Source organism: Macaca thibetana, chromosome 5, assembly GCF_024542745.1.
Source record: "Macaca thibetana thibetana isolate TM-01 chromosome 5, ASM2454274v1, whole genome shotgun sequence".
Classification (NCBI taxonomy): Eukaryota; Metazoa; Chordata; class Mammalia; order Primates; family Cercopithecidae; genus Macaca; species Macaca thibetana.
The window spans coordinates 181,619,261-181,643,427 of NC_065582.1; the positions used below are offsets into that span (position 1 = coordinate 181,619,261).

Here is a 24,167-nt window from a genome sequence, read left to right on the forward strand (position 1 = left end):
CCATTTGAGTTTCTTTCTGATGGCTGTGCTGCAGCGTTGTGCCACCTGCAGTGAGTCTCACTCTTCTATAAGCTCTCGTGCCAGGCCTGTGCACACTGCATTTTGCAGCTGTCTGGTGAACATGAGGTTGAAGGAGCCTCGAATATGGCTGGCATTGCTCCTGGATATTACACGTGAAGTCTTGGGATATGAAGATTTACAGCAAGCCTGGACCTTGGAAGGCCGGGCGGTTTGCTGGCTGGCGGAGAGCTGGGTGCGGCCTCTTGATAAGGATCAAGCCTGTCGTGGCCAATTGAGGCTTTTTTCATAGTGATCCTGGCCAGGCCTCGGGTGGGAGTCTACATAACCCAGGGCTCGGGGAGGGGCGGCATGGCAGCTCTGCTTCCCCGCCAGAGAACTGCATGTGCCCCGTGTTTCGTGAAGGTGACCCTTGGGCCCAAGAGCAGGGACAGAAAAAAATCCATCCAGTGCAGGCCGATGTTGAGTGAGGGCCTCCTGTAGGACACCCTCCTGGGAGAGCTCCTGCTCTCAGGTGGGGCTGGGGGAGGCAGAAGTGAGGGCTGGCAGAGAGGAAGCCTGGGGCTGTGGGACCCTGGGGTAGGCCCCCAGTGTGGCTGGTCATCAGGGAGGGCTTCCTGGAGAAGGAGGAGTGTGATCTATGTTTTGAAGGGAGGGAAGGAATTGTCCCGGTGAGGGGCTGGTGAGGATATTCTAAGCAGAGAGGGCTCAGATGCTGTCTGGGGGTGAGGAGGATCCACGGGGCGGGGTGGCTGAGGGGCACAGTGGCTTCTCAAACCGTCCAGTTTCTCCCCATCACCTCTCACGCAGGAAAGCCTTACTTTTTACGCTCTCCCTCCCGCTAAATGCGAGTCCACGAGACATCGTTTCAGGAGTGCAATGCGATTAAGCAGTGAAGTGTGGACAAGAGCATCCAGGGTGGGGGTCACAAGCCCCAGAGGGCAGCGGGCAGTGGCCGTCACTCCCTCTCCACCGTGTCAGGAGGGCTGGGACCCCGTGATGTGCTCATCAGGATTCCATGTGCTCTGGCTTCCCCAAATTCCTGCGGCCCAGAGACAAGTGATAGCATGTGCTTGGTGGAGCTGGACTGGGTGCCCACCCCCTGTTTAAGTCACCCGCGCCACTGAGGGCTGGGCGCGAGCCTGGAACGGCAGTTAGGAGCCGCGGGGTCTGAGCTCGCCGGCGGCGTGTCAGGCGAGTTGGTTTCCTCGTGGGTCACTGTGGGGGTCAGCCACGGTGGGATTAGAGTTCACGCGCTGGTTGCTAAAATCTTCGGTCCTGCAGAAGCCAGAGCTGCTTTGGCCTCAGGAACATTTTACAGCTGAGGAAACTGAGGCACCCAGAAGCAAAGGTTTGTCTGAAGTGAGGAGTCACTGGGGCGGAGCTGGTTCTCTGGCCCAGAGAAAAACCGGCCCCTCTCAGGCTCACGTCCCTGGGCCAGGGAAGGAGGACGCTCCTGTTGCCAGGGCTGGGTCCTGACCCTGTGGGCCCAGGCCCTTTGCTTCTGTGGACTCCTCCCTCCATAGGAAGTATTTAAAATTGCACTTTTATGACTGTCGATGTAAAGATGAATATATAGGAAAACAGTCTCTCCAAACTGAAAAGTTTTGCTTTTATCCTGATTTTAAGAGGAGCAAGCTCATTTTCACAGTTTCCGGAAGCACAGCAGGGCCTGGCTGGGAGCCCTTTCCCTGGGGAACCTGTTGCTGCTGAGCCCCGCGCAGGGCGTGGGCACGGGGCAGGCTTGCTGGACTGACTCCTCTCCCCACGGGCATCCTGGTCCCGCTCAGCATGACCTTCAGCATCCTTGGACCCCAAGCTGTTTTCTGCTGACTACAGCAGGGGCCCTGTGGTGTCCTGTCATTGATTGTTCTAGAAGAAATGCGGACGGGATCAGGCAGCTCTGGGAGGGGCTTTCCAGGGTGAAAACGTTGGCGCTGTGGGCATGCAGGGAGCTTGTGTGCTGAGGATCAGTTCGTGCCAAGGCCAGGCGAGCGGTACCAAGGCAGGGCGTGTTATCCTCATGTATGATGAAGAAACCGCGCTGCTCTAGCCAGGGTCCAGGCACTCAGCCCTCGTCCTCTCCAACGCCCACGCTGCCTTCAGGAGCCTCAGCTCAGAGGGAACCAGTGAGTCCCGTTGTGGCTGGGAAGGCAGGGAAGGAAGGCGGATCCGTCGGAAGAGTGGCAGGAAAGGGTTCTCTGCTCAATGCCCGTTGAGATGGAGTCAGCCTGGCCTCGGGCAAGATGCAGGGTCATCCAAAAGCCCGGAACATGCTCAGGTCAATTGCCAGGGAGGAAACTGAGGCTCAGAGAGGGGAGTGACTGACTGATTAAAGATGGCAGAGCGAGGGCTGGCGGAGTGGGGCTCTGTGGGGTGGTTCCCCCGAGATACTGAGCTCTGAGGAGCATGTGGGGAACCAGCTGACGGCCTCCATGCTCACTGGGAGAGCTCACGCCATCTCTGTGGTCTCTCCTCGGTCTCTTTAGGTGCACCGGGGCATCAAAGGTGTGGTGATGGACAAATTCGGCAAGCCCGTCAAAAACGCCCGGATCTTAGTCAAAGGCATTCGCCACGACATCACCACAGGTGAGCACGTCCCTGGCGGTTCCCTGGGGCCCACGTCTGCCAAGGGAATGCCACACAGTGGCAGCCGGCATCCTCACGCACTCACAGTGTGCCCAGCCCTTGGCAGGATGCTCCATTCCTTCCCAGGCTGGCTGGGTCGGGGAGGGTGGGCAGGAAGCAGGGTCTGCGCCTGCTGCAGGCTGCGTCTCCTTGCAGCCTTTGGTGAGGGAAGAGCTTGTCCGGCCATGGCTACTGAATGACGGGTGGATGCGTGCTCTGTATTCCTACGAAAATGCCTCCTTCTCCAAGAGTGCTGGGGAGAGCTGACTCCACCCATAAACCTATTGGTTTCGATCCCAAAGCTCATACCCCATTGACAAGCCGGGGTGTCCAGCCCCGTGCAGGCTCTGGCTGCCCTTAAAGGGATTTCACAGCTGATGAAAAATGACAGTATGCTGTGATGTGTGTTACCTGCCAGAGATGTGGTCCAGAGAAGAGCAGGACTTTTGCTAACTGTGGTTGGGTATGGGGGATGGGAGTGGTCATCGAAGGTTTCAGAGAAGAGGGGGTGCCTAAGCAGGGTTTTGAGGACAGAGAAAAGAGGTGGGAAGGACATTCCAGGCTCACACAGAGGCAAGTGCACATTTGGCGTCTGCCAACCTCTCCCTACTCACACCCATCACCCGTCACCCTGCGGCTGGGTCTGCAGTCCTCCTGAGAATCATTTGTAATCTATTTGTCCATAGCCCCTGATGGCGACTACTGGAGATTGCTGCCCCCAGGTACCCACATTGTCATTGCCCAAGCCCCTGGCTACACCAAGGTCATCAAGAAAGTCATCCTCCCCGCCCGGATGAAGAGGGCTGGCCGTGTCGACTTCATTCTGCAGCCTCTGGGGGTGGGACCCAGGAACTTTCTTCACGGGCTGCGGAGGACTGGGCCCCACGACCTGCTGGGAGGTGCCAGCTCTTTGGGGGAGGCCACGGAGCCCGACCCACTCCGGGCACGCAGGCAGCCCTCGGCCGACGGGAGCAAGCCCTGGTGGTGGTCCTACTTCACGTCGCTGAGCACGCACAGGCCACGCTGGCTGCTCAAGTACTAGCCGCAGCCCCAGCACCCGCCCGGATGTGGAGACCCAGGCCCATCTCCGCGTCCTGGGCCCCTGGCTCTTGATTTTGTCTGCCACGGACATCCCACAAAGCCGCTGCCGTTTTATTAAATTGTTTATATCCACTTTCCACTGGAATGAGAGGCTGTGTGTAAGGCGCTTTCCAGGGAAGGCTGGGGACTGACCCTTGTTGCCTGAGGACAGCTGTGGCCTGGGCCCCGTGGGGCAACCCCAGGCAGCTATCCTGCTGCCCACAGGTCCCGATTGCAGGCCTGAGACTCCAGCCCATCTGTGCTGGGCCAGGTGGACTAGCTGGCTTTTCTCAGACCACCAGGCCTTGAACTGACTTCAAATGGGAAACTGAGGTGGGCCAAGGGCGTGAGCCTCTGTAGGAGCTGAGCTCTGGATCCTGCAGCTGAAGCTCATGTGTCCTGGAGTGCAGAGGAGAAGCGGGGGCGCTGAATGGGAGGATGGGGGTGGGCAGCAGGCGACCCCAAGGTAGGGTCAAGACCTCGAGGGCAGGAGAGCTGACCAGAGCCTGGGGCCTCATGGCATGGTGGAGGGGACCACACTCAGGCTCACAGGCTTCCAGGGGGGCCTGGCTCCATGGGGGTGGATATTCCTGGGTCCTCCCTCATCCCGATCATGCTACTTGGGTCCAGGGACCCTCTCCTGTCCCCTCTCTCACCATCCAGAAAGTCTGTCAGCCCCAGGATCCTCCAGGAAGGGGTCCCATAGCCTGAACAGAGAATGCGGCAGAGAAGGTGCCTGAGCCGGCCAGGGCTGCGTCAAAAAGCAGCAGAGACCTGGCGCTTCAACAGCACAAGTGTGTCCTCCCGCAGCCCTGGGGGCTGACGTCAGAGCCCTGTCGGCAGGGCAGGCTCCTGGCGCCACTCCCCGGCTCGTTGGCGGTCATCCTTCACCCCTCTTCCCATCATCGTCCCACTACGTGTGTCTCTGTCCACATTTCCTCTTCTTATACTGGGCTAGGGCCTAATATAAGACCCTAGTGACCCTCATTTTAATTTAGTTACCTTTACAAAGATGCTACCTCCAAATAAGATCACACTGAGGACCTGGGGCTAGGACTTCAGCAGATGAATTTTGTGGGAGGGACATGGTTCAGCCCCTAGGAGAGGGTAACATCTGCCACGCAATGGCTCCTCATGTGCTCCCGGCTGTGCCCATCAGCTATCCTAGTTCCAGAGCTCCAGGCCCAGGCAGGCCCCTCCGTGGAAATGGGCATCTACTCTGAGCAGTGCCTCGACCTCAACTGAATGACAGCATGGTCCCCGCCAGCACCCTCAGCCTCATTCCATTGCCTCCTGGCAGCTATGCCCTGACATGAAGGCCTCGGGGTTCCCAGCTGAAGCCTGGAGGAGCAGGCACACCCCCGGCGCTGGGCGGTGTGCTCTGAGGGGAAGGCACGGGGAGGGCTCAGGCAGCCTACAGCCCTCAAGTCTTGCACTGGCACAGCAGAGCTTGGTTTGCTGAGCAAGGCACGGGTAATGATCTGGAGTGTTTGGGGAACATCTCACAGCCTCCCGAGCCCCTGCACCCTACATTCACCCATGCGCCTAGTGACTTGAAGGTCTACATTTATTTGGTTCCACTGCATACAGGGCACCATGCAGGGGTCCTCTGAAACCCCAGGAGGCCTGTGGAGCAGACCTCTGCTTCCTGCTTTGCTGACATGGGTGTGGAGACAGCGGGCACGAGTTGCCCAGGACTCAGGGTGTGCAGGTGGCTGTTCAGTCTCAGTGCCCCCGTGGGGCACCTGCACGAGGCCTTCCCTGCACTTCATTCTGTCCCACCCATTCACATTGTCTAGGGAAAAGCCTAATCAGTGGGTGTGTGGGGTGGGAGGACTCATTCCAGAGCCCAGTTCATGTCAGGGGCCAAGGACCAGGTCCCCATCATAGAAACTGGGATGAGGAGTTGGTCAGGGAGCCTTGGGGAAGGCTGTGCAGGAGGGCCGTGGCAAGAGTGGGAGCTGGGGAGGGGGAGACGAGGAGATGGCGTTCTCTCCACACACCACCCCAGATCCAGCCAGTGGGGACCGTTCGGCACTTCCATGTCCTTTTTTGTTTGTTTTGAGACAGAGTCTCACTCTGTCGCCCAGGCTGGAGTGCAGTGGCACGATCTAGGTTCACTGCAACCTCCACCTCCTGAGTTCAAGTGATTCTCGTGCCTCAGCCTCCCAAGTAGCTGGGATTACCGGTGCCTGCCACTACGCCGGCTGATTTTTGTATTTTTTTAAGTACAAATGGGGTTTCAACATGTTGGCTAGGCTGGTCTTGAACCCCTGACCTCAGGCGATCCACCCACCTCGGCCTCCCAAAATGCTGGGATTACAGGAGTGAGCCACCACGCCTGGCTCTGTGTCCTGTTGCTAGAATCTGCGCAGTCCGTAGTGACATCCTTGCCTCTGGCAGGACGCCCTGGCAGGGCCCTGCTGCCCCCTCTCACTTTCCGCGGTCCCCTGGTTTCCAGTGTGAAAGCTGTCAGAATCAAAATGGAGACACTGTGTTAAAAAACAAAGCAAACCAGAACCCCAACCAATAAAGCTGGGAACAACCCTGATGGTATTCCCCATGAATCGATCACAGAAGACGGCAAACAGCACACTCGTGAGCAAAGTCCATGACAACCTCACACCAAAAACACTTCTGCGAGGACGCCTGCCCAGCCTCAGACTGTTACCACCCGTGTTATCGATTCCTGTGGCAAGGATAATTATCCCAAAACAATGATGTGATTCTCCCCACTTTCCCATGAAAGCCTCTGTGCTTGTACCTCCCTGAATACGAACAGCAGACTCCAGCATATGTATTTCCACTGCAATGCCCGACTCCTGAGCGAACCTCATTTTCATTTGGAGAGCCTCTCTGGCAGTGGTTCGGGTGGACGCTAGTGTGGACGCGGCATCGGGAAAACGGAGCCGTACACCAGGGCTGCCTATTGCTCTAGGCGTGCTCACCGCTTCCAGGCCTGTCCGTGGACAGAGCTAGATATCCAATTGTTTTTAAAGGGAAAACACATAAGGCCGGGAGTGGTGGCTCATGCCTGTAATCCCAGCACTTTGGGAGGCTGAGGCCGGTGGATCACCTGAGGTCAGGAGTTCAAGACCAGCCCGGCCAACATGGTGAAACCCCATCTCTACTAAAAATGCAAAAAAAAAAAAAAAAAAAAAAAAAAAAAAAAGAAAAAAAAATTAGCTAGGCATGGTGGCAGGCTAATTTGGAGGCTGAGGCAGAAGAATTGCTTGAACCCGGGAGGCAGGGGTTGCAGTGAGCTGAGATTGTGCCATTGGACCACAGCCTGGGCAACAGAGCAAGACTCCATCTCAAAAACAGAAACAAAAATAAAAAACACAGAGGGTTCATGTTGCTACTTCCAATTCCAAACCAGAATGACCTTCTCCTGTGTAGAGAATTCCAGATTCAGGGCAAAGCAGGGGAGGGACAGAGTAGAAAGTCACACAACTGTGCCTGCTTTATCCGAAGCACACAGGATAGTCACACAGCCCAGGGCCAGCCCGTACCCACAGTGCAATCACTGCAAACAGCTCCAGTTGTTTCTTCAAGTTCCTTTCGTTCTGGGATATAACCCACTAGGGCTACATATAAGCTCTGATGATTGACTTTTAATATTCCTAGCAGCTGAGAAGACCAAGGTGCCATGGAGAGCCACAGCCCCTCCAGAAACCACACCTGGCCAGGAGGCCATGTGTCTAGAGCTGAGACCCCGAGGAGTGGGTCCCCAGGGGACTGGTCTCAGGGAGAGGTGCTGCCTCTTAAAACACAACAATGGACAGACAGGTGATATGTTCAACAGTAGCATGAACAATTTCTGGAACTAGAAATCATTATTTGTAAAAGAAAAACCCATTTATGAGTTGAATCAGAGGAGCGACTCCTGTCTCTGAGTTCTAAATTCATGTTGGGGAGGAACAAATGGAGGAATTACCTGACTGAAATATAAAGCAAAAATACCGCCTTGAGGAAGTTATGAGGGAAAAGAGATTTTGAGAACAGATCCAGTAGCCCCATATGCAAATAACAGGGAAATAAAATCTAATAGAAAAAAGACCTGGCACGATGGCTCACGCCTGTAATCCCTACACTTTGGGAGGCCGAGGCAGGCAGATCACTTGAGGTCAGGAGTTCGAGACCAGCCTGGCTAATATGGAGAAACTCCATCTCTACTAAAAAAATACAAAAAATTAGCTGGGTGTGGTGGCAGGCACCTGTAATCCCAGCTATACTCAAGATGCTGAGGCAGGAGAATTGCTTGAACCCAGGAGGCAGAGGTTGCAGTGAGCCGAGATTGTGCCACTGCACTCCACCCTGGGTGACAGAGCGAGACCCTGTCTCCAAAATAAATAAACAAACAAATAAAAGAAGACCGATGGATGTTTACAAAGCGTTCAGAGGAAAGGGCTCTGCCCTGACACTCTATACCCCAGCATGAATACTACTACTAACAATAAATGATATAATAATAGCTGATACCCTTGGACTGTTTTCCCTATCCAGGCACAACTTAAATGTTGTCTGAACTTGTTCAACTTGTTTCCTCTCCTTAAGGAGAGAAACATTAGAATTATCCCCATCTCACAGGCACAGACAGGTCAAGTGACTTGTGCACCATCACACAGCCAGGGTTAGAAACCAGAAAACCTGCCTTTGGGCTGGGACTGTGTTCTCTGTCACTCTCTCACTGCCTCTTCAGATAGAATTCGTGGGTCACAGAGAAAGAAAGCCATGTCCAGATTGGCAAGGATAAAGGGAAGGCGACCCCCGGACCCTCCTCTGAGCAGACAAGCATGGACTTAGCACAGGGCCAGCAGGAGGAAGAGGAAGCAGGGGCTGCCCAGCTCCCTGAGAGATTCAAGGCCACGTGAGAGCCCCGGGAAAGTGAGGTTTGAATGTGGAATGAGGAGCATGCGATCGAGAAGCATCCCACGGCCGACCTCCCGGGCCTGGGGGTGTAAGTGGCCGGAAGCCCCTGGGGGGCTCAGGCATGATGGGGGAGAAGGGACTCCCAGTTGCTGATGGAGGTGGTGTTTGGGTTCCTGTCCTGCAGGACTGGGAGTCTGACGCTGAGGATGGAAGGGAACAGCGCCGCCTGGTGGCACGGGAGCGCCGGGACCACGCGGGGACCCTGAGCAGGGGAGAGCCCTCGGGGTAAACCAGGAGAGAAGCCTGAGCCCGCTGCAAACCCAGGGAACTGCAAAAAGACCATCCGACTGGGCTGAAAACACGTTGCACGCGTTTTAAAGAAGCGTGATTATGGGCCAGTGATAAACAAGGCTTCAAATAAAGTGGTGCCGGCCGGGTGCGGTGGTTCACGCCTGTAATCCCAGCACTCTGGGAGGCCGAGGCTGGTGGATCACGAGGTCAGGAGTTCGAGACCAGCCTGGTCAGCTTGGAGAACCCATGTCTCTACTAAAAATACAAAAATTAGCTGGGCGTGGTGGTGCCTGTAATCCCAACTACTTGGGAGGCTGAGGCAGGAGAATTGCTTGAGCCCAGGAGGCAGAGGTTGCAGTGAGCCGAGATCACGCCACTGCACTCCACCCTGGCAACAGAGCGAGACTCTGTCAAAAAAAAAAAAAAAAAAAAAAAAAAAAAAAAAAGTGCCAAGCAGCCGCAGGCCGGACAGCAAGGCACGCTTTAGTACAGAGGAGGCGAGGTGAAGAGCAAAGCATGAAGTGGGAAAGACATTGTGAATAAGTAGTGAGTAAGATAAAAAATAAATCTGTATTATACATGAATCAATTCAGCAGCTAACTCTATAAAAGCCAAGTTATTTAGAAATATAAGAACTTAATAAAAGCAGGATCCCAGATGGTCCCATGCTAGGTACCATCTTCAGAATCAGACCAATTTAATAGATGACAAATAAATAAATTATATTTTAGAGAATTGAGCCACATAACCAGTAAACTTGATTTAATAAATGTGTAAAACATCCCCTGCTTCACATAGAGATTATACAGTTTGTCAAAGACCCATTGATCATTTATAAACATTGATGATGTTTGTAGTTGCAAAGAAAACCATAAGAAAGTTGAAAAGGTCGATTTTTTTTTTCTAGTTGTATTCTAGAAAAATTAGAAATAATAAATTTTTGCTCCTCTCCCCCCAGAAACTCTCAGTATATGGAAAGTAAGTGCTCTCCGAGTACCTAGGCTTCATCATGCTGCTGGTTCACAATCTCAGGGGGTGCCCTCCTCCACATGGTCCCAACTGGCTCACTGTCACACCTGTACCCCAGCAGACAGACATGGAGGGCGCCATCACTTCTGCTCATACCCTATTGGCCAGACATAGTCACATGGCCACAGCTGACTCAGGGGATGCTGGGAGATGCACCTTTTATCCTGGGTGAATGTGGACCCAGTAAACACCAAGGGTGTTGTCACTACAGGGAGAGGGGAGAGGAGATTTGGGAAAGGAATCACTCTGTATGACATTCTTGGAATTAAAAGAGAATGAAAGCTGGAATTAGAAACTATTCTGACAGCCACGAAAAGGGAAGCTCCTCAGTGAGAAACAAGAAAGCCTTAAATACATTCGGTATTGAAGAAGAAAGACTGTAAGAAAGGAATCGATCTATCACTTTAAGAAAGTATTAGAGGCAGGGCGCGGTGGCTCACGCCTGTAATCTTAGCACTTGGAGAGGCTGAGGTAGGCGGATCACTTGAGGTCAGGAGTTTGAGACCAGCCTGGCCAACATGGTGAAACCCCATCTCTACCAAAAATACAAAAATTAGCTGGGCGTGATGGCGGGTGCCTGTAATCCCAGCTACTTGGGAGGCTGGGACACAAGAATCTCTTGAACCCGGGAGGTGGAGGTTGCAGTGAGCCAAGATCATGCCACTGTACTCCAGCCTGGGCAACAAAGCGAGACTCAGTCTCAAAAAAAAAAAAAAAAAAAAAAAAGAGAAAGTATTAGAAAAAGAGATGAAAATGACAAAACAAATAGAAAGCAAATGGCAAACGAAAATGGTAGAAAATACTCAGAAGCCCCTGAATTGGTTCTTTAAAGACACAACAAAACAGACACATCTGTCATGAACCTGATTAAGAAATAAAGAAAGCAAAAGAGACACAATGAAAACCAAGAAAAGAGTTGTGACTAAAACATGGGAAGAGATTTAAAATATATTTTTTTAAAAACTTCATAGAACTCTTTATATAACTCTTCACTAAAGTTGAACACCAAGAAAAAAAGAGACGACTTCCTAGAAAAATATGAATTAAATATGTAACATATACTAAAATATAAATAGAAGTGGGTAAAATTGACCTAAGACGAAGTAGATGATGTGAACAGCTCGTGTACCATAGAAGAGGTGAGAATGTGGCCACCCGGGCTGGGGTGTGTGTGACTGTGATGGGGACGCAGTTTTTAGGGGGATGACGAAAAAGTTCTGAAGTTAGAGAGTGGTGAAGGTTGTACAAATGTAAAATACAAAAACCCAAAGAATAGCACTTTAAAATGGTGAATACTAAGTTACGTGAATTTTATCTCAATTTATAAAAAGGAGTCAGGGAGAAGGCTCTGTGAAGAGACCAGGACAGAGTCTCCAGAGAGGAGGAAGTGAAACCAGGCAACAGTGTTGGTGGGAGTGTTTAGGGCGAGGGGATTTGAGAGAGCACGCGTGTGGGGTCTGGTGTGCACCCAGGGCTTCCCATCGTCCCCATCACCGGGTGCTAGGCTTGGCTCACGGGTGCTTGGCTCACCGGGTGCTTGGCTTGCCTTGTCTGGGGTCCCTGCTGACCTGTAAGGCTGTGCGGGAGGGAGCAGCGAGCTGTGTCCTTCTGACCCCCTCTGCATCCAGGTCCGAGCAGAGAGCTGGCCACCCTGATGCTCACTGGGCAGAGAAGAGACGACAAATGAAATGAATGAATAAATGAACAAGCAACAGGATGAAAACTGGAAATGGGCCGTTGACGTTGCTGGTGTGGATGTCACAGAGACTTGTCAAAGGCGTCTCTGGGGCATGGCGGAGGGTGGACTGAGCCATCTGCGAGGGAAACAGGGTACCGGCCCTCACTGGGGTGTGGGGGAGGCCAAGGGAGGGTGCTTATCTTCTGGAAGGGGGGTCAAAACGATTCTAAATCACGCGTGCTGTCAGCCCGAAGTCTGAGTTGGGAAAGGGAGGTGGGGGGTAGGGGTAAGGGGGTGGGAAGGGGTGGGCCTCAGCGCCTGCAGGGGCTCCGGGCCATGGGGGCTGGAGCAGCAGAAAGGAAGGTGAAATGGGTGTGGTGACTGGAGGCTGGAAGTGGAGACCCTGGCCACCTCCTGGCCTCTGTTTTCTCTGAGCAGTAAGAAAATAGCTGTTTTCAGAGAGTGAGGGAGGTGGGCGAGTGAGGGGAGGTGGTGGGCGAGTGAGGGGAGGTGGTGGGCGAGTGAGGGGAGGTGGTGGGCGAGTGAGGGGAGATGGGAGAGTGAGGGAGGTGGTGGGAGAGTGAGGGGAGATGGGAGAGTGAGGGAGGTGGTGGGAGAGTGAGGGAGGTGGTGAGAGAGTGAGGGGAGATGGGAGAGAGTGAGGGAGGTGGTGGGAGAGTGAGGGAGGTGGTGGGAGAGTGAGGGAGGTGGTGGGAGAGTGAGGGGAGAGGAGGGAGAGTGAGGGAGGTGGTGGGCGAGTGAGGGAGGTGGTGGGCGAGTGAGGGAGGTGGTGGGAGAGTGAGGGAGGTGGTGGGAGAGTGAGGGAGGTGGTGGGAGAGTGAGGGAGTTGATGGGAGAGTGAGTGGAGGTGGGAGAATGAGAGGAGGTGGGAGAGTGAGGGGAGGTGGGAGAGTGGGGGTCGGGGGAACTACCCCTGGATATGGGCAGCAGCTGAACAAGACCTGGGGGCCTTGCAGGGCCAGAGGCTTCACTGAGTCCCATCTCAGGCCCCTCCAGTCCCCCGCCCCAGCGCGGGCTTGGCACTCTCGAGACACCTGGAGTCTTGATTTTGAAGCGGTCTTGAAGGGCACCTAGAGAAACCTTCACCCAGCTTGATATCCTCTCTGGCGTCTCAGGCAGGGAGCCTCTCTAACCACCCTTGCCAGCTGCCTTCACCTAGACGCACCTCCACCCAGCTGGATGTCCTCTCCAGAGTCCCGGGGGCCGCTCTCACCACCCTTCCCAATTGCCTTCACCTAGATGCACCTGCACCCAGTTGAATGCCCTCTCCAGAGACCCGGGGGCCGCTCTCACCACCCTTCCCAGCTGTCTTCACCTAGACGCACCTGCACCCAGTTGGATGTCCTCTCCAGAGTCCCGGGGGGTGGGAGGGAGCTCTCTAACCACCTTTGCCAGCTGCCTTCACCCAGATGCACCTGCACACAGCCCGATGCCCTCTCCAGCGTCCCTGGGGGCCACTCTCACCACCCTTGCCGGCTGCCTTCAGGGATGGGGTGAAATGGGGTGATCAGCCCCTTGGGAAGCTGTTGCTACTGGATTTTTCTCGTTGTGAAAAAGCACTTCCTTACATGGAACCCATTTCTTCTTTGAACCGTCCACGGAATGTGGCCCTCGGCAGCTGCACTGGCCACATCCTCTCTTCCCTGTGACAATGTTTTGACCGCTGGGCATATCCTGTGGCCTTACAACTTTCCTCTCTGCTAAATGTCCCGTTCTCTTCTCCCAGGTGGACAGGGCACAGGGAGCAGACAGAAGCCGTGTAGGGCCGGGTCCCGTGTTCCACCAAGCATGACACCATAAAACACTCACGAATGATCAGGGCCAGGCCCCGTGTTCCGCCAGGCATGACACCAAAAAGCACTCGCAAATGATTTTATGAGAGTCGTTTTTTCTCTTCCATTTTCGTATACAAATCTAATCTTTGGAGAACCCTCTCCCTTCTAACTCACATATTATGGGCTTTCATCAATAATAATATACGATCAATTACCCAAATGTAATTGATTAGTCGAGGGAACCGTATTTCCCCTCTTAGTTTGTGTCTGACTGGTTATAAAGCACAGCCATTGCTGTGGGTGGTGGCCCTGCCCTTTGGCCGTGGGCTATCTTTACCTTTTAGCTGAGATTCAATTTATATGCAATTTACTAACGTTAGCTTAAGAAAAATCCAAAAGGGCATTTTGCAGCCCAGCCCCGCAGAGGACACCAGCCCGGCTTTGCTAAGTGGCCTGCGAGGCGGGCCCGCGGCTGAAATGGCCTTTTGCACTGGTTCTCAGCTTCGTTCATCTTTATTTGACCACGCAGATAATTTTTTTGTCATCAGAAAGTTGAGTTCCACAAATCCAATATCCCCCAATTCAATAAAGAGAATCAGAGCCTGTTTTGACCAGTCTGAAACAAACCCGTGGTGTTTTACCAGCATGGCAGCGATGCCCAGATGGTGCCCAGCACAGCAACACAGGGAACTGCAGGCCCCAGCCCAGGACACCGTGGCCTCCCACGTGCAGGGGAGAGTGGGGGATCCCAGCACCTGGGCTTGTGCCTCTCTCCACCGCTGACCTGCCTGCAGCTGTGAAGTTCCGAGTTCCCGCCTGGTGACATGGTTGGCTCAGGACGGGCGGGATCGTGGGAGTGCTGGGCCTGCGCCGGGAAGCTGGAGCTCAGCCTGTGCGGTGACACTATCCACACCTCTTTGGCTTCGTGGGAGAAAGGTGGGCGGCAGGCCCGACACTGGGGGTCAGGAGGTGTCTGCAGGTTGGCCATGTCTGCAACCGGGTTGAGACTCCTGAAGAAACAGAGTAGAAAGAGGGGCTCCTTTGAAGCCCCGTGTCCCTCAAGGCCCTGTGCAGACGCTCCCCGTCCACGTTAGCTTCACCATGGCCCTGGCAAGGATTAATTTCTCCTTCCCACCAATCCCACAGAATGAAGCTGATACCTCTCGTTAAGTCCACTTATGTGCTGGGGGCGCAGGGTACCCCCAACACTGGCCTACTCCTCTCCTCTCTCCCTGGAGGGGAACATCCACTTCCAGGGCTAAAATCACCCTCGAGTTCTCCTGCTGCAAAGGCTTCTTCACCCTCACGCCGCTGTCAGCTGGACCCGCGGTCTCCCAGGCCGTTGCTGTGGGTTTGCTACCTTCTCCTGGGCCACCCACCGCTGCCCGCCCAGACCAGGAGCTCTCTGAAAGCCTTTCTGGAACAAAGAGAGAAATAACATATACCCATGTGTGTGCACTTGTACACACACACACCCTCCAAGCTCCCTGAGTAAGGACTGCTTCTTGTTGTCCCCGAGGCACCCTCAGCATTTAGTACTGGGCACTCAGTGGCCCAATCATTTCCAAATTACTGAATCAACTCTTGAGTACTTACCATAGCCAGTTACCGTAAGATGAGGTAAGATAACCCATGTGAAGTGCTTAGCGGGAGGACTGGCTCTGTGGAGTCCCCCACCCAGCAGTTTCTGAAAATGTTCTCAGGAGGTGAGTTGTACAGGTGACCCTCCTCCATAAGCCTTCCCTCCGCGGGCTTCCTGCAGAGTCCCCTCCGAGAAGCTGGTTCCCCACCCTCCCTGGAGACAGAATCAGAAAAACCACACCTACGTTGCAAAGCACACTTCTAAGCACTTGCCTCAAGAAAGCCCCCCTCAACCCCGTAGACAGAAAGAGGGGGAATGGTGAGCTCCTATTTGCAGACGCTGAGATGGTGTCACAGCTACCACATTGCTTCAGCTAGAGGCGGCGGTGCACCCAGGGCGAGGGCCCCGCCTGGGCTGCAGACGCCTCCACCACAGCCCTCTGCAGTCTCTGGTGTGATGGACTTACCATTTGTATCTCTCCCAAGCCCCAGCGTGACGGAGACCAGGCCTCCGCAGGTGGGCAGGTTTAGATGAGGTCGTGAGGGTGGGGTCCTCCTGACGGGAGATCTGCCTGTCTAGAAGACATGAGCGCGCTCTCTCTCTCTCTCTCTCTCTCTCTCCCCCCACAGGTACGAAGAAAGGCCACCCAAGGCCTTAGGGAGAAGGCAGCTATCTGTGCTCCAGGAGGAGGCCTCACCAGGAACAGAACGCGGCCGGAACCTTGATGTTGGACTTTGCGGTTTCCAGAACCGAGAGGAATAACTGTCTGTCGCTTAACCTTCCAGTCTGTGGCATTTTGCAGTGGCAGCCCTGAGCTAAGAGACCTGGATTCCTGAGGGTGACAGAGCAAGGTGACCCCCGGGGGGTGGCCTCGCACCACCGGCCACACGGAAGGTACCTGCGCTGGAGTTTTCTGCGCTGAACCTGGCCCGTAAGGCGCAGGCAGGGCCGAGGGCATCTGATGTCCCACTGCAGGTGCCACCTGGAGGACCTGGGACGGGCGGTGGTAAATCCCAGCCTGACCGAGTGCTGACCCCGATGAATGGCAGCGGCGTCCACCCTGGCTCTGCAGGGGCAGCCTCCGTGCAGCTGAAGGCGTCCTGAGCGGCCGCCTGACCCCTGGCCTCACCCCCAACAGGGCGGCAGCCGGCTTGTGAACAGGAGTGTTTTGGTCCTGGCTCCCGAAGCCTGCCGCGGAAGCCCTGTGCCCTGCCCGGCCCTCGTTCCTCAGGGCCTCAGGCTGGAGTGGCAGGGAGGGTGGGCGAGGCTCCTGCCTGGCTGGGTGCTGGCACTGTCAGAATCATGGAGTTTTCCAAGCTGGAAAATGGAGACTTAGCAACAAGGCCTTGCAAAGCGGTTTTCCAAGCCTCAGGCCTGTATCGGATTCTTGTGGCCACTGTCACAAAGCCCCACTCACCAGGGCCTAAAACAGCAGAGACGGCGCCATCCCAGGTCAGGGGGCTGGCAGCGCCACATCAAGCAGGGCCAGGCTCCCTCCCATGACTCCAGGGGAGGCTCCTGGTGGCCCCCTGGCCTCCTCCTCCTGAGTCAGTCTGTGTGTCCCCATCTCCTCTCCCAGTTCCACTGGATCAGGGCCCACCTTGTTCCAGCAGGACCTGCTCTGAACTGATGACACCTGCAATGACCCTACTTCCAAAGAAGGCCGCATTCCCGGGCACTGTGGCTTAGGACTTTAACATCTTTTGCAGGGGACATAAGTCAGGAGCCTCTCTGGGACAGCACCCCCGGAGCTCCCGGAACAGGCGCTGCTGGGCCTCTCCCCTCGTGCCTGCTTTTGTCCCCAGGGTTACTGGTGCTTCCTCCTAGTTCTCGCTGGGACATGGCTGAGGAAAATATCCCTAGCAGGGAATGGCGCAGATGATGGCTTCCCACCCCTGACCCTGATCCATGCTGACTCTGCACCAAGGGCTGGGCGTTCCTTGTCAGCCACCTGAACTCCAAGAAAGAGGTGGGTTTCTGAGGACCCCAGCACACTGGAGCGGACGCTCCCGGAGAAGCAGCCGTGTGCATCATGGGCAAGGCCGCGTGCAGTGCCAGCGTGGCACTGCGGCTCATGGAGTTCTGTTGAGTGGGAGATTGGAGGATAGAAGAGGAAGAGGCTCTGGGCTTCGGGCTCCCAGGTTCTCCTCAGACTCTGGGGTGTGAATTCAGCTCCACTGTCTCCTGGTTGCCAGCCCTGGGGCAGGTACTCAAATACTCTGCCTCTGCGTACTCATCCGGAACGTGGGACGATGATGTGACCATCCTTCCGGGCTGCTATGCGGACTGAGAGGTAAGGCTGGTGCAGCCCCCCTGCCTTCAACCATGGTGGGGAGGATGAGGGGCAGCTCCCCTCTGTGTGTGTGGGTGTGGGGACATGGGGACAATCAGCCACTGTGCAGCACGAATCACCATCAACAGGATACCTCTGGATATCCCGGTGCTGGAGAGAGGCAGAGGGGAGTGCCTTCATCGTGCTGGGATGGGAGCTGCCCGGGTGGAGATGGTGGGAGGCCTTGGAGATCCCCGGTCCTTCCTGCCCCTCATGTCACGGGAGGGGAATCTGAAGCCTAGGCTTGGAGACGCACCACAGTGGCACAGCCTGTTGGTGACTGGTTGGGTACTGTGCCCAGTGCATCTTCTGGGATCAACACCAGCCTCCAGGCAGGCCCCTGAGACGGTGGCTCCCACTGTGATGTGGTGTGTTGGGGAGGGGTGTGGTGTGGCTGGCAGGGTGGTGCTGTGTGCCCGGGGCAGCTCCTGGGCTGCAGTGTCCCCCTTCCACACTGGTGACAGCCATCCTTGGGCAGGGTGCCAGCGAGAGCCGTTGGGCGCAGACGTCGGAGTGGAATTTTGTGGTACGAACCCTGACTCTGCCTGGCCGCGCGTGGCGTGGCCAGTGCTCCTCTGCACAGCAGCACCTTGTCTGCAGCGAAAGAGGCAAAATCGCACGTCCCCTCCTGGCAGAGACCACGGGAGGCAAGGCCGGCGCTCACTGAGCCTCAGAAAAGGCAGTCCACGTCGTTGATGAGGATGGTTGGACCCTGCTGTGGGTTGGGTTGTGGTGTCCTCAAAAAGATATACTGAAGTCCAGCCCCAGGTACTGTGACTTTATTTGGAACAGGGGGCCACGGCAGATGTAATGAAGTTACAATGAGGTCACCTGGGATTTAGGGTGGGCCCTAACCAGTGACTGGTGTCATTATGGGAAGAGGAGAGGAGACGCACAGATGCCGGGACAAGGTGACAGCTGAGGCCGAGGCTGGAGGGAAGGCGACAAGCTGAGGGGCGTTAAGGCTGACCAGCAATGCCGGGACCTGTGAGATGCCGGGGAGGACCCGGAGTGTGGTCCTGCCAGCACTTTGATTTCGGACTCTGGCCTCCAGGCAGGACTGTGTGAAAATAAATGTCTGCCATTGAGGGCACCCCATTGGTGGGGCTTCCTCCAGCAGCCGTGAGAGACACACACAGGCCCTACCAGGCCACGGCTGGGTCTCTGCGTTTTTGCCGAGGTGGCCGTTTGAGGAGAGATGAACTTGGGAGTGGTTCTCCAGGAGCTACACGGCATTCTGTCTCTTCCCCCCGGGGGGTGGTCATTTTATGAGAGAAGTGGAGGAAAAAAAATCCCTTCCGACGCTCTAAGCCCGGGCCAGAGTGCCTGGGGCTCAATGGGGCGGGCATAATTTGTTTGCTTTGCAATTCTCTCCCCTCAGTGGAGACAAATTGATTTATACGTGGAAATGGGCCGTGGCTGGGAGGCGGGGGGGGGCTTGTGAGAGGACAAGGTTTGCCGGGTTTCAGGAAGGGCTGGTCCTTGCCGGCGGGCCACGGCCCACCCACTGCTGGTGAGAATGTGCCTGGGTGAGCCCCCTCCAGGACCCAGAACCCTAAAACTGCTCAGAGAGTTTGCTGTGGGCCCACGTTGTGCCGAGCCTCTCCCCACGAGTCTGTGGATGCGGCTGCTGGCCCTGTGTTTACGGAACATCTCCCTCACACAGAGGGACCCTGGCGGCGCCAACGAGGCAGGGAAAACATGGGAACGGCGGGCCTGCCCTGGGCTGTGGCCTCCTGAGACATCAGACGCTGAGGGAAGTGTTCAAAGGCTGTATGACGACAGCCGCCATACAGGAAGGCCGGGGCATTGTTTAGCAAATAACAATTTAAAATTCATCTTCTTCTTATTATTATTATGTCACCCAGACTGCAGTTCAGTGGCGCGATCTCCGCTCACTGCAACCTCCACCTCCCAGGCTCAAGCAGTTCTCCCCCCTCAGCCTCCCGAGTTGCTGGGACCATAGGTGCACGCCGCCACACCTGACTTTTTAACATTTTTGTAGAGATGGGGTCTCCCTAGGTTGCCCAGGCTGGTCTTGAACTCCCGGTCTCAAGTGACCCTCCCACCTTGGCTTCCCAAATTGCCATAATTATAGGTAGAGCCACCATGCCCAGCCTAAATAATTATTTTTTTAAAAGCCCAGTAACTTATTCCACAAGAAGAGACGACAATCCTAGCCGCTATACCGAAGAATGAAGCTGATGTCTGTGAAATGCTCACCTCCGCCAGGCTGGGGTCTTCCTGGGTCCCAGCCGGCCTCACCTCTGCACCATCCCCAAGTGGCGAGTCCCAGTCACTCCCCGCAAGGGAGCCTCTAGGATGCCGTGAGACGCAGCTGTGAGCAGGTGTGCATGGGAAGAAGGTGAGTGCCGGAGAAGTGCCTTTTCATGGGTTCTGTGGCAGCAAAGCACAGCGCCAATGACTCACAGCAAACACCCACCAGGAGAGGCGCTCAGGAGAGCCACCCCAGAGGGCTGCCAGCACGAGGCGCTCAGGAGAGCCACCCCAGAGGGCTGCCGGCACGAGGCGCTCAGGAGAGCCACCCCAGAGGGCTGCTGGCATAAGGCGCTCAGGAGAGCCACCCCAGAGGGCTGCTGGCAATTGTCCCTGGGCTGTCATCACACGGACAGTGTTCATTTCATTTCTCTAAACGTTTAGTCTTTTTCAAATTTTCTATGGTGAGCATTGGTTATAGTTTGCATCTGGAGAAAGACAGTTGAGTGGACTCAGCGTTGATTTGGAGAAAGTCAGCTTATTTCTGAGTGGGGAACCTGAGCTGGGGACCCTCGGGGGTCTTGAGGGAGCTGCCTGTCCTCGGCTGGCCCAGGTGTCCCACATGGAAAAGTCAGAACTTGTCTGGACGTCGGCAGTCTCTGGTTCAGATGGGGGCAAAACCTGACTTAGGTACCTGAGTTCACAGCCCGACCCCTCCCTCCTTTTTGGGCAACTCAGAGAAGGATCTTGATTTCTCTGAACTTCAGTGTCTTCATCTACGAAATCAGCATTGTGTCCGATTCATGTGGAGCATCCGCGCCAACGCTAGGCAGGTTCCGCCATAAGCGGAAGGCACCGCGACGCAGTGAGACGCACAGCTGAGATGAGGAGGAGCAGGCCGCCCTCCAGAGGCCCTGGCTTAAATTCGTTTTTCATTTAATTCACGTTGACAATTGAGATCTGCTTGCCCATGGAGAATTTACACATGAGCTTTTGAAAATATCTGATCCCATAACCCAAAAGGTCACACACAGCTTATAGAGACACTGCCATAAAGCAGGATGTAATTAGTAAGTGATGGAATTCAGGCAAGGGCAAAACGTGAAGGGAAAAATAAGAGGAAGTCAGAGGTAAGAACCAGATAGAGGCCAGAGCCCTACACAGGCACGTGGGCTTCAGACCAAAGGTGGAGAAAGGAGCCTTGTATGAGTCTCAGAGTCCACCCCTCTGCAGCATCAGTTACGCACAGGAACGGTGGCGTCCTCCTTCTGGCCGAGTGCAACTGGTAAGAGAGAGTGGGTGATGACCAACTGCATTTGGCAGATGTGGATGGGGGACCTTCCTAGGTGTCCTGTGCTGGGGATTCGGGGATGAGCAGCCTGTAAGACCCACAGGGGATCCATGTTCCCTGCACAGCTCACCTATGCACTGTCCTCAACCTGACCACAGCCCACGTGGCAGGCATCGCCAGTCTCACCTTACTGGTAAGAAATCCGGTCGGATTCTCTGATCCGGCCCCGTTCAAGACTAAAATGTGAGTGGAGGAACACGTGGGTTTCAAAGCCTTTGATCCACCCTGCCTCTTTGCACAGAATTTCTTACCAGCAAGCTCCTCGCGCGAGGCCCGCCTGGAGCAGGCAGCCTTGAATACGCGATGAGAACAGGCAGGAAGGTGGAAGGATGGAGCTGCCGGTTACAGCCTCGCGTCGGGCTTGGCCCATGAGGCTGTCCCGAGTGAGTGACGGCAGAGAAGTTTGAACAGAAAGAGCGGTGGCCCCCATCGGCCCAGAATCCGGGGTCAGGCAGTCTCCGGGCCAAGCCTACGATGCCGGAATTAATACGTAAGATAAACAGACCCCTGGGGGCACTGATCGCATTCTCCAAGCCCAGGTCAGAGGTCTGCTCTTTAGGTGTGAGAAAAGGTTTAGGGAGGACCAGGGTCAAATATTTGCAGCCCGGACAGGCTGACAATGGGCTGGCTACTGGCCTCCCCCAGGCCAGCGGGGCTCCCTGGCTGTGCCTGGGGGAAGGGGAGCGGGCAGAGTGGACTCATTACTCGGAAAGCCCGAGAAAGTTGTCTGCAGCTGCTCTCGGCTGCCAGAGCACATCAGCATCAGCCTCTACCGGGGCCCCCGGGGCCCCGCTGCCTGCCTGCCCCACAGCTCCAGCCCCTCACCTGCCACAGCTCCAGGGAGGGGAGGGCTGACCGCCGAGGGCTGAGGCCATGGGGTGGAGGACTCAGTCCACAGTGCCTCGCCCCGCACACGCACCCCTCAGCCCCAGGACGAGGAGCTCACTGCTTCCCAGGGCACTTCGGAGAATCTGACCATCGGTGACAACGCTGAGGTTTTACCAACTTTCATCAGGTTTTCCTGAATGTGGTCAGAGTCTCAGGCCCCTGACTCTGTGCTGTGACCGGGGAGCAGGCCCGGGTGGGGTGTCTATCCCTGTTTTACGGTTGAGGGCCTTGGTCAAGCCATGCAGCCTTGGGGTTCCGTTCTTCATCCAGGAAGCCAGCGAGGCCCGCTGCAGGCAGGTCCACCGGTCCGCGCATGCCGGGAGGTGGCGGGAGGGGTGTGGCTTTGCTATTTGGTCAATGGCTGCAGCAGTGCTTGCCAGGCCTCTTCTCTTAACCCTCGACTGGTATAAAAATCTCATCAGGCGTTTCCTCTTCACGTCCTAGCCTTAGGTAAAATACTAGCTGCTGATAGTACTCACTGCTGCCGCTGGGCTTTGCTCAAATCACTCTTTGTATGTTTCAGAGTCTCTTCCTCAAGAGAGCGAGGCAGAAGCCACCCCTCCATCTGTGTGCCCAGCGTAAAGTTGGGACTGATTTAAAATAGAAATGAGCAAAATAAGGCAAGTCGTTGAAATCATACATTCATTCCAATATTTTTACAAGGAAGTGTACAACCAGGTCTCATGCCAGTAACACCCTGTGAGCTGGGGGACGTCTGAGCCACAGTCATCACTAAACACTCTCCCCACTGTGGGGGATGTCCTCCTTCCCCCAGATGTCCGTCTGTCCTTCCACTCCTGTGCTTATTCATCAAACACACCCACTGAGCACTCAGAGTGGTCCCAGGGACCGCACTGGCAACTAAGGACACAGTGACAACTAAGCTGGGGGTCAGGGCAGTTTCAGGCGGGAGAGGATGAAGAGCAAGCACCGTGGTGGACGGGGTCAAATGCAGTCACTGGACAGCAGGGGGGTGAACTCCTCTGCCTCAGGTGGAGTGGGGCATTCAAGGAGGGCTTCTGGGAAGAGGAGGTACAGAGTGGACCTTGAAGGCACATTTGAAGCTCCCCAGGGCACTAGCAGGGGAGAGCATTCATGGACAAGGTGCCTGGGTGTGTACCTCATTCGGCCTTCCCTGGATCTGCTCTTTCCTCGCAGGCCAGGAGGAAAAGGCGGAGGAAGGAGAGTGTCTTTAAGATGAACAAAGATCAACTGGCCTGACGGGTCTGGGCTGTATCCCTTTTTAAAAATATTTATGTTTTGAAACAGGGTCTTGCTCTGTTGCCCAGGCTGGAGTACAGTGGTGATCATCGCTCACTGCCGCCTCCTGGGCTCAACTGATCCTCCTGTCTCAGCCTCCCAAGTAGCTTGGGACCACAGGTACATGGCACCGTGGGAATTGTGGGAGTATAATTCAAGATGAGATTTGGGTGGGGACACAGCCAAACCATTAGGTATATGCCCAGTAATGGGATTGCTGGATCAATCGCTGGTTCTAGGTCTTTGAGGAGTGGCCACACTGTCTTCCACAGTGGTTGAACTAATTTACGTTCCCATCAACAGTGTAAGTGTTCCTATTCCCCCACAGCCTCACCAGCATCTGTTGTTTCTTGGCTTTTTAATAATTGCCATTCTGACTGGTATGAGATGGCATCTCATTGTGGTTCTGATTTGCACTCCTCCAATGATCAGTGATGTTGAACCTTTTTGCATGTTTCCTGACCACGTGATGTCTTCTTTGGAGGAGTGGATGACCTCATTTTAACTTCCCTGTAAAGGGGCTGCCTCCAAATAAGATTGCATTCTGGGATACTGGGGGTTAGGGATTTGGGGGACATAATTCAGTCCATAACAAGGAAGAAGAGAAAAACGTCTGTCTAGACCACTAGGTCTTCCCCAAGTATCAGGAAAGCCAAGTCTCTGGCAGGCGCTGCTGTGGCCCCACTCTGCGTCCGGCAGGCAGGACTCTGCTGTGCCCCTCCCCAGCTGCAAGGGCTTGTGTGGGGGTGTGGAGTTCGTCTCTTCTCAGCCGAGCATGTTTCCACCCTGAGCAGGATGGGGCTCCCATTGCGTTAAAGGAAGAGAGGATGATGGGTATGGCTTACCCGAGGTTGGAGGATTGTGGTTCTTCCAGCTGACTTCCCGGGATGGGTGGGAAAGGTAGAGGAGATGCCGGGCGAGTTGTCCTGGAGAAGCTGCAGAGAGATCACCGGCCTCTCCACAGGGAAGCGGGAGGAACCCTCGTCCCTGGGCCCTGCTGGTGCCAGCCTCCGTGGCCTCTCTGCCTCCACGAGCTCCCGATAACCTGGGCCAGCGGCTGGTGGGACAGCAAATGCAGGGGAGACAACTCGCTCTTTTTTGTTTAAAGTGATAAATGCTTCCAGACTCTTCTCCATGAGGACAGA

General features: G+C 55.3%; 2 protein-coding genes across 3 annotated transcripts in view; both read left to right on the forward strand.

Annotated features, from left to right (window-relative positions):
- CPZ (carboxypeptidase Z) overlaps positions 1-3,832 on the forward strand; it is a 29,886-nt gene extending 26,054 nt beyond the window's left edge. The window contains exons 10-11 of the mRNA XM_050792122.1: positions 2,508-2,607; positions 3,333-3,832. Coding sequence (XP_050648079.1) covers positions 2,508-2,607; positions 3,333-3,688 — 456 coding nt within the window. The 3' untranslated portion in view covers positions 3,689-3,832. The remainder of the gene's footprint in view (positions 1-2,507; positions 2,608-3,332) is intronic.
- LRPAP1 (LDL receptor related protein associated protein 1) overlaps positions 1-24,167 on the forward strand; it is a 768,843-nt gene that overhangs the window by 80,918 nt on the left and 663,758 nt on the right. The window contains exon 1 of one of the 2 annotated variants that reach the window (XM_050792156.1): positions 4,288-4,291. The exons of the other annotated variant lie outside the window; for it this stretch is intronic. The gene's annotated coding sequence lies outside the window, so the exon portion shown is untranslated. Of the gene's footprint in view, positions 1-4,287; positions 4,292-24,167 lie in introns of those variants that run through there. 2 annotated transcript variants of the gene reach the window in all.